The sequence below is a fragment of the Myxocyprinus asiaticus genome, chromosome 16 (genome assembly GCF_019703515.2).
Source record: "Myxocyprinus asiaticus isolate MX2 ecotype Aquarium Trade chromosome 16, UBuf_Myxa_2, whole genome shotgun sequence".
Classification (NCBI taxonomy): Eukaryota; Metazoa; Chordata; class Actinopteri; order Cypriniformes; family Catostomidae; genus Myxocyprinus; species Myxocyprinus asiaticus.
The window spans coordinates 42,020,959-42,031,402 of NC_059359.1; the positions used below are offsets into that span (position 1 = coordinate 42,020,959).

The 10,444-nt window shown below is 34.4% G+C and overlaps 1 protein-coding gene across 1 annotated transcript; it reads left to right on the forward strand.

Moving 5' to 3' along the window:
* Positions 1–3,785: 3,785 nt before the first annotated feature.
* On the forward strand, positions 3,786–9,442 carry LOC127454427 (dynactin subunit 3-like). The gene is made up of 7 exons (XM_051721621.1): positions 3,786–3,999; positions 4,109–4,193; positions 4,290–4,376; positions 4,528–4,611; positions 4,788–4,846; positions 7,120–7,179; positions 7,346–9,442. The coding sequence occupies exons 1-7, from the start codon at positions 3,898–3,900 to the stop codon at positions 7,430–7,432; spliced, it is 564 nt and encodes a 187-aa protein (XP_051577581.1). The 5' UTR covers positions 3,786–3,897; the 3' UTR covers positions 7,433–9,442.
* The last annotated feature ends 1,002 nt before the right edge of the window (positions 9,443–10,444 follow it).

The window sequence follows — 10,444 nt, forward strand, 5'->3', positions numbered from 1 at the left end:
TTTTTAAATAGAGGAAACAAAATGTATTAACATCACCAAAGTTTTGCCATTATTAAATTAGTTTTCCAATTGCAGTGTTGGGTATGTAACTCAAAAAAGCTATCCACTACAAAATCAAGTTACTTTACTGATTACTTCAGAGAAAAAGTAATCACATGGCTAATTACTTTACTTTAAAGTTACTTTCAACAACACTTTTCAACGAGTTCAAAATAATTTATATTTTTAATGTCTATTTCTTCAACATTTGCATTGCCACAGGCCCTTCAGCTGTCACAGAAATGCAAACAACTTAAAAATGAACATAATTCATATTTTTATTATTTATGTATTATACATAAATATTTTTTAGAAACGTTTGTAACCCAAGTAATCCGATGACAACAATTCAAAATGTATTTACACTACTTTTTGATTAGAAGTAATTGGATTACAGTAAATATTTACTTTGTAATCAGATTACACCCAACACTATCCAGTTCACATTATATCAACACTGAAAAAAGCAGCTCTATTGAAAATACTAAGTCAGTACACTTGAAATCTACTCAATACATTTATGTTTGAGATGTGAACATAATTACTGTATATTGCATAAAGTCCAAGTGATATTCAACACAGTCATCAAAAAGTGATATGGTCACATTGCTGACAAATGTTTAAATAGATTCAGACTTCTAATGGATGATGTTCACTCAACATGATTTTTACTACTTGCTCAATTAACTTGTTTAAAATGAGCTAATGCAACACAATTCTTTAGCATTTGGTCTCAACTTAATTTTTATTGTGTACAATCCATGTTCACTCAATCCAGTTGTGTTGAGACTATGTGAATAATATTTGTTGCATCAATGTATTGATGAAACCGAGCAAGGGATTTCGAGTTCCCAACATGCTTTGCAATGGACTGGATTGAGAGAGAACATTTTAAAATGAGAAATCATCAGTATAATGACTGATTGGGGATCTGTAAATTCTCAGCAGGTCCATACTTGTTACACATATAAAAATGATATGTATAATATGTGTTTGATGCTTGCTAGGAATTGTAGGAAGCATTTGAAAGGTTCAACAGAGTAATTTGAACAGATCCAATTTAAATTAGTTTAACTAAATTCATTTAGGGTTTTGCTACTCAGAGTATTTGAGTAGAACCTACATCAGGGCTATTCAACTTCACAGCCAAGTGGGCCAGATGGAAAAAAACCTGAATGAAAAGCTTCTATCGATATTGTGTTATAGTAAGCCTATACTATTTGTTCACTACATAAATAAAACATCAAGAAAAAAATTCAAGCAGACAATTCTGAGGGATAAAACAACTAAAAATTGTTTTAAAATGGGTCCATAACTGAGAAAGTAAATCAGATTTATAGAAAATATTTTTATAGAACAATAAAAGTAAAGTTTGTTATAGATGCAATGATTCAAACTCGAATGTATTCTTCACCAAATTAATGAATAGAACTTTTATGTTTCTCAGAACTAAGGCTTTTTCAGTAAGATTTTAGTTATTTACTCTTCCTATTTCTTAAAAATTCTGGATAATTATTATTTGTAGCACAACCTCTGAAAGCATCTAAAAACGCGGCGCTCCTGCATGAGACACTGTAAAATCATTGAGACCTGCGACTTCCATCTAGCGTAAGTTTACATGGGAGAAAATTGAAAAACAGCACCATCAGACACAAAACGTGTTCGGTGTGAACAGCCCCTAAGACAGTTGACAATCTAATGCGGACCACTGAAATTTTCAAACGGGCCGGATTTGGCCCACAGGCCACCGGCTGAATAGGCCTGGCCTACATTTAAAAAATTTTCAGTGAATCACGTTTACATTTAAGAACATTCATTTGAATTAAAACATGATAATTATCTGTGCAACTGAATTTCAAAATGAAATTACATTTTCAGGGCCCAGTTGTAAGAAAGCCCTTAGTTATAATTATCACCAAGGATTTTCAAAATGATTTCTTGCAACAGGCTGCAGTCTTTGAAAAATCCTTATTAGTTCGATCACTGATCTGAATATTGATGACATGGTGATGTTCTATAGTTTTAAGTTTTACAATATTTCACTTTCTGAGGCAGTATTTACATTTACTTAATACATTAATACATGCTATTAAAGGAATAGTTCACCCAAAAATGAAAATTCTCTCATCATTTACTCATCCTCATGTCATGTGTATGACATTCTTTCTTCTGCAGAACACAAACAAAGATTTTTAGAAGAATATTTCAGCTCTGTAGGTCCTTACAATGCAAGTGAATGGTGACCAGACCTTTCAAGCTTATATTCAGAAGCAATATAATAGGTGTGGGTGAGAAACAGTTCAAAAAATTAAAGCTGAAGTTTCTGTGTTAAAATACTTTCACCTATATCCCAACTTAATATGCAGACAACTAATAGTAAGGTTAATTTTCTCAAAAATTTTAAACACTATGTTTTTGTTGCATTATGAAAATGGCTGTTTGTTTTGAGCGACCTGATTAGACCCACCCCATCAATGTTACTCAACCAATGGCGTGAGCTGGGGGCGGTACTATCTCTTTGTTTGACCAACGGCAGACTTCAGAAAGCTGTTTTGAAAACAATGTTTATTTTTACAATTCTGTTTGGTGGCGCTAGTGGTGCAGAAATTACATAATTCATACATTATAACAGCAAAAGTGAAATTGGAAATTTATAGTAAAAATTTCCAATGGCAGCATTCACACTTGTTCAAATGAACCACACTAAGAATTCATTTTAATTGTTCACACTTGTAGTTCGGTTCTCTTGGTTCTCATGGTCCAGACCAAAAAAGAAAATGATACATTTAGTCCTGGTTCGCTTAGCGTTCACACTGGCATTTTTAACACCGAACCTATCGATACAACACAAAAGGCAACAGGAAATATTCACAACCTGAATGGACAGCTTTTATGACATATATGTTTTGACGGAACTTGACGAACATCCAAAACAATGCTGGCTGCTGGGCTAAATGCGCTCGTTATATTTATATATGTATATATAGTGGTATTTTTACAGCTGAGAACAAACGAAAAGCTAATAAAATGTGTAAAGGAGTCAAAACAGCGCCAGGAATTCCTCCGTTGCACACACAAATGAAGATATGCTGCAAGGACAGTCTGACAGCGGTTCCGACACCTGTACCGAACTGTAATGGGCAACATAGCTCCTATGATGAGAAGAACCAGGTATGCTTGAGGTCAGTATTAAAGGCAAATTACTTCTGTTTTTGGTCCGTTTAGACGTCTTTGGTTCATGCTGTGTTTAAGTATCAGTCGAACCGCACCAGAGTCCATTTTTGAAGCGGACCGGGACTCACTATTCAGGGGGTCTCGGTCTGCTTGTTTGGTGCGCACCAAGGTTCGGATGGCAGCGTTCACACTTGTTCAAATGAACCACACTAAGAATTCATTTTAATTGAACCAAACCTGCCAAGTGTGAACACACACTTAAATATTGATCTGCTTCTAACCTAAGTGATTGCATCGCAAGACATATTAAACCACTGGAGTCGTACTTTTATGTTTCCTTTATGTGCTTTTTGGACCTTCAAAGTTCTGGTCACCATTCACTTGCATTGTATGGACTTACAGAGCTGAGATATTCTTCTAAACATCTTAGTTTGTGTTCAGCAGAACAAAGAAAGTCATACACATCTGGGATGGCATGACGGTGAGTAAATGATGAGAGATTTTTCATATTTGGGTGAACTATCCCTTTAATAAATGTGTAAGTTCTGCTTCCTCTTCACTCGGTTCACTGGCTGGAGGACTCTGGTGGTGGCAGCACGGGCGGCAGGCAGCGTCGTAACCGCTGCTGGTAACGCGTAGAAGAAGCAGAATTTCCGGATTAGAGAAAAGCGACAAGAAAACAAGATGGAAGAGAATAATAATCTTGAAAATCTGGACGCGCGTCTTCAGGTGCTGGAAAAACGCATTTACGGCGAAAGAGGAGGAAAAAACACTAAGCCCGTGAAGGTGAGACGCCACAGACAAGTATAAAACACTGCAACCGCTCTCTATGTGTGAAAAGCTGTTGATGCAGCATCACAGTATTTATTGTTGTTCATTTGATGGCATAACATAGTGTGCTGAATCGCTGGCAAGGATCGGTGCTGCTCTGGCAAACACAGCAAACAAGAGAGAGCGTGTCAAGATCCTGCACAAGAAAAGTGAGACTCTGCCGACATCCATCACCTCCACTTTAATCAGAAACACTTGAGATCAGAATATGCATGTGTTAATATTGCATTATTTTCCTTTTCCAGTTGAAGATTTGCTCAAGTATTTAGACCCACAGTTCCCAGACTTCATTGCCGTGCCGGATGCAATGAAACTGGAGTTTATTCTGGCAGGTTAGCAATCTGAATGTCAAAAACATCAGTGGTTCTCAACTGGTTTTGAGAACCCCTGAAATATATCACATATATCACTTTTGTATGACTTCTGTATTCTTTTAAACAATCAGAACATTGTATAAAGCTTCTTATTCTTCTTCATGAACAGAGGAAGAGTTTTTGCGTTCCCAGGCTACACTACTGGAGCAAGTGCACAATCTGCAACCTCTTCTGGACAGTAATCACATTAAAGGTAAAAATCTGCTTGTATCTCTATTTGTTCAAACCTACCATTACTAGTTCTGTTAAAAAATGTGTAAGATTGTTTACTCCTTTACACCTGTCTGACTAAAGTTACCTGAATCTGCAATGCACAACCTGTGTTATTTATAACTTATGAATGCATTTTTCCCATCATGGCTATCACAGCGGTTCCAGATCTGACCACTAAAGTGCAGCGGCTATCACAAATTCACATTCAACAGCAGGTAACAAAATTTTCTTCATTTCATTCTTCCTATGCTTATTTGTTCAATTCGAAGGCATATATGTAGGGTCTAAAAGTTTCGTAACACATGCCAATGGTGGGTGAATTTACAGGCCATAAATATTTTAAGTATTTTTACTAACAACAAAGCATTTTTTTTTACTAAATATTATCTAACCCTTGAAGCTCAGATGGGCCCACTGAGAAAAAAAATAATGAGCAAAATATTAGTAACTACAGTTTTGACAAATACAAAATAGGTATAGTTTTAAAGGTGCATTCAGTAATTTGGGGCTAATTTAAAAAGTTGTACACATTAACGAATGAATTGTGTTTTTGTGAAGTTTGATCCGAATGGTGTAAACTCACATGAGATGAAGACTGTACTCATAATAGTTTTCTATAAAAAGTGTTATATTATATATGGTGCGGGTCACCCCCCTCAATGTCTGTCGCCATGTTGAAATCACACAACCAGCGGTGTTTCACCGAATGTTGAAGAAGAGAATCCTAGCGCTCATTGGCTGCCGACTATGTAGATCCGCTTGGCTATGCTTAGAGCAGTGTTGTTTGGTGACGTGAAGAGCGAAAAGAATCAGAATTAGCTTTATTGCCAAGTATGCTTACACACACAAGGAATTTATAATGGTGACAGAACACAATGGAACATACTTATTTATCATGCTTTAGCAGCAGAGACAATGGTAGATCCAGTAGCTGAAAATGAGTGAAAGTGTCAAATAACAGGACAGTTACTGAGATTAAGCGAGTAGTATTCGGCTGGTCATGTGATTCTAACATGGCAGCCCCCATGTGCGGACCCTCTCCATGTAGAATAAAACAGCTTTTATAAGGTTACGAAATGACTGGAGTCTTCATTTTAATGTGAGTGCTCATGATTTCCTACATATATTGCAAAATTACAATTCATGTCTTTAGGAGTTCAACTCTTTTAATGAAGAAAAGTATTACTGAGTGCACCTTTAAAGCTTAGAAGCTGTACTTTACAATGCATGTAAGCATTATGACCAAAACTGAACAAGTGCTTTGCAGACAAATCAGAAGTGTTCCATTTTTGATAATTTATTAATAATTTTGCACTGCACATATTATTGTAATTAGTAAAAACATCAAACTCATCAAATAGCCATGTGTCATATGTCGTTGAAACCTCTCAAAGAGTAGAATACAACCTGCATATTTGTTTTACTCAGACAAAAACATAGCGAGTAATAGTTAAGTACATGTCTTTGACATGCATGTTACGTGTAAACAGGTGTTGCTTATTTGCTGCGTTTTTGCTTATAACTTCACAAATAATAAACAGAACATAAAATATGTTGAGCCCACGCACAACGTAATCGGATTAATAGATCATTAGATAATCCACATGAAGCACAATGTGCAGACAGCACATGATGTGATATCTGGCTAAAAGCACATTAGCTTTCCTGGATCAGATTACTTCATTGTAAATGTAGCATTTTGTCCAGCATCGTGGAACGCTAAACCAATCGTATTAGGATTCAGATTGCTGCAACCAGAGGTGGAAGTCATCCAAATGTGGGCAGAGAGGATCGTTCACTCTAATTACATATGGCCACCAGGAGATGGCACTAAGTACATGACACAGACTCAATGATGGCTCAGATGACACAGAATTGAACTGAATGAGATCTCGTTACTCATGGCTGCATGCTTTGGAGAGAGAGTATACCTTTAGTCATTGTTGTGTTTGCTTCTGTAATTAGTTCTTGTGTACAATTATGTTTTATTGTTTGGAGACATTTTTGGACCACTAGGATGAATTATTTTTGTAATGCTATAACTTTTGATTGCTTTGTCGTATCAACACAATTTTACTCTGTTAAAGTGGACATGATTCGGAACAAAATAAAATTGGAGCTACCTTATTTGCACCCTGAGATATATAATGTCAGAAAATTAAGAATAATTTTTGGCTCAAAAATATTTGAAAAGTTTTCTTGAAAATGATACCAAACAATTGACTAAAGGGTTTGTAATAATTATATTATTAAATATTCTTGTACTAATAATATTGATATAATTCACTCACGTCACTGACATAAGCAAGGGTCAGAATGTTGCTTGTTAATTCCTAAAAAACAAAAAGCTACCAGTCAGTTGGGGAGTACGAATAATTTGGATTTGACATAGATCTTGTTTAGATTGTTTAATTGATAATATGGCATAATTGCATGCAGGTCCACACTCTTCTATAAAACATATGTTATCTCTGTTTCAATCCCACAGGACCAGAATGAAGAGTTGTCTGGTGAAGTGAAAAGACTGTTTGAAGAATACAACAAAATGGTATCCTTTTTTGCAGTGAAAGATAAAAAGGACTTTTCAGTTATCGTTTTACTTCTTATCATGTGGTCAGAAGTCCCTACAGCTAAACGCAGCAAACAATAAGCTTGTATCTTGAACATTTGAGGTCTTTTACATGAATGGTTTACCACCCTTAACTCTTTTGCAGATGTTTCTTTTATCAAAACAGTTCTCACAGTGGGATGAAACCCTTCGGAAGTTGGAAGGATCCAAGCAAGGCCAACAGATAGATTAGGATAGTTAAGCATAAATTGATGTTTCATTGTAGAATGTTGCATTTAGCACTCTGGTAATGCTTTTGCCTATTTCTCTTCATCACAAATAGGATTAATATTTAAAAACAAACAAACAATGTAATTACTTAAAATATCCTGTTTTTATGAAGTAAGTAATAATTTAAAAAATTGTCCTCCTACTGCATTATTAAGAATGACATGCTCCAACCATTCTCCTATAAGCAAAGAGTTGGGAAATCAAAATTTTTAGAACTCTGTTTGTTCTTATTTATTCCAGCAATTGTTAGGATGTTTGGTGTGTGTGAAGGTGGTATTTTTGTATGGCCTTTTTCCAGCTGATAAGAGTGACCATAAATAAACCAAAAAAATAAAGTGCTGTAGTAGTTTTTGTAGTAGTATTTCTCATTTTACATATTTTACATCTAGTATACATTTCCCAGTTTGTGAGCAGGATGAACACAAGCTGACCCACTTTAACAGCTTAAAGTGTTACAATCAAATGGCATGACACAAGACAGAGGAGAAAGAGAATACTTTTGTCTTGTCCTTAAATGTGATTCTTTTTTTTTTTTTTTGTCTTTTTTTTTCTGGAATGCAAACTTATATTTCTTATAAAAGTACAACACACACATATCTGTGAAAATATTGTCATTTCAGACTGCGTTCAATTTCAATACACTTACAAATGAAATTAAAAAAAAAATGTTTGGGTGAAAATAATAACACAAAACTACTTTACATGAGTTATATTGGTCAAATTGGTCTAACAAACAATATAATGTCTTGTCTTGACATCTTTGTATTGTTATTCATCATGTTGTACCAAACCTGAATTACTTTCTTTCCTCTGTGGAACACAAAAGATGTTAGGCAGAATATATGTTATTCTCAGTCACCATTCACTTTCAGTGTATAGGGGAAAAAGAGAGTAAGATTCTGCTTGACATAAAGAAAAACATACTGTTTTGTAACAACATGAGGGTGAGTAAAGGATTTTAAATCTAAAGCACTACTGTATTGTTAAAATTACATATGAAAGAAATAAAATTGGTTTGGAGGCAGACCATTTCAATTTATACATGTGGAACTTCCCCACAAATTTTAATAATTGTATAAGATGTGCTTTTTCTTTTTCTATCCCTTCTAATTCTTTTTTTTAAAAAATACAAATCAGTTCCACCCATTTGTAAAACTGAATTTAGTTTTTTTTTTTTTTTTTTTTTTGTTTTTTATGATTCTCTTAATCTCAAACATCAGTGCATATAAACAATGTAAAAAAATAAATAATAAGTTTCCTTGCCTGTATTACAACTTTCTGTGCAATGTTTGTAATGAAATTTCTGTAATTTTGTTGCCGGTGTTGTGCTGAAATCTGACTACCCGCCAGATCCTTACTCCCTGCTACCTGATTGGTCCTCATCCCTAAAGCCCACCCCTAACCCTAACCATGGTAGTGAGTCATTGGTATCTATTCCTAAAGCCCTCCCCTAAACATAAGAAGACAGGGAGTGAAAAATCAGCATGACACTGTACTAGAGCATTAGCTTGTAAAATTTTATTTTACAAATCCAATCATTTCAGTGCTTTTTTATTTTTCATTCTTATCAGGGCTTCTGTATATTGTTTTAGTTCAATCTTAAAGGTGCACTTAGTAACTTTTGTCTTTGTGTCATCTTGGACTTACACTGACACCTAGTGGCTAGGATGCAGCATCATTTAAATTCAATAGTTTTCATTGTAGAAATGTAGTATTCAAAGTCAGTCATGATTACTTTAATCAATGAATGAAAGTGTAAAATTACAGGAGGATTACTGAGATTATGTGAGTAGTGCAGCTTGTCATGTGATTTTAACATGGCAGCCTCCATGTGCGGACCCTCTCCATGTAGAATAAAACAGCTTTTATAAGGTTACTGATATGACTGGAGTCTTCTTTTTAATGTGAGTGCTCATGATTTCCTACATATATTACAAAATTACAATTCATGTCTTTAGGAGTTCAACTTTTTTAATGAGGAGCAAATTACTGAGTGCACCTTTAAATACTATAAACAGTGTTGGAGATTTCAAAAATTCTGCATTTATGCATAAAGTGTTTTGCCAATATGATAACATTATTTATCAAAAAAGGTAATAGACAATCCTTCATATGTGTACCAACTTTATATCTTCAAAAGAGAAAGTAACACCAGTCACATCTTTTTGTATTAACCAATCCTGCACCCTTTTCCAAAAGGCAGCTGGTGCTGAAAATTCACAAAAAAATATATGTTCCATAGTCTCAGTAGAGGAATTACAGAATTTACAGAGAGCATTTTCAAGACTGAGTTTTAAACTTAAAAACTCAGAAGGGAATCTCACATCTATGGTTTCATTGTGTGCCAAATATAAGAATATAAAATATCAAGGTAACCACCACTTCCCATGAGAGAATATGTATTGTTTGTAATGAACTATTTCAGACTTTTCTGAGAATGCTGGAAAAGAAATACATTATTGTGTAAAGATGGAATGCGAAGAAATTCAGTTTTAGGTAGAAAGAAGACTGTATGGAAATGTTAATTTTTATACTGAAAAATAAATAAATCAGGTCAAGTGGCTATAGTTACAGAATCACCCATTTATCTGAAAAAAAATATTTGTAAATTAAACAGTTGTTCATTTCCATATGGGAGAAGCTTAAATTTGAAGCCAGGCAGCAGTAATGTAGACAGTTTTTCTTTTTCTTTTTTTTTTTTCTCAAAGTCCTGACTGCAGTATTGCTAAGTACAGTGAATTAATGGTAAACACATAGTCACCCTTGGAACTAAAAATATTTCAAGATAATTGTATTCAGTTTAAAGCAGAACTTAAATTGATTTAATAATATATGGAGACAGATGCATTATTATAATTTTAAGACAGCAAGGTTGGAAAACAAAATTTTTAATTCACAGTTGACAGTGTATTTCTCACTTTTCTGTAAGCTAAGAAATATAAACTTACAATATTCCTAGAAACAGAGAAATATT

What these genes read in the sequence shown, in the direction of transcription:
- LOC127454427 (XM_051721621.1), top strand. Translation starts at nt 3,898, where the DNA reads ATGGAAGAGAATAATAATCTTGAAAATCTGGACGCGCGTCTTCAGGTG. An exon ending in AAAACACTAAGCCCGTGAAG is followed by an intron (nt 4,000 to 4,108) that starts GTGAGACGCCAC and finishes GGCATAACATAG; the next exon opens with TGTGCTGAATCGCTGGCAAG. An exon ending in ACTGGAGTTTATTCTGGCAG is followed by an intron (nt 4,377 to 4,527) that starts GTTAGCAATCTG and finishes CTTCATGAACAG; the next exon opens with AGGAAGAGTTTTTGCGTTCC.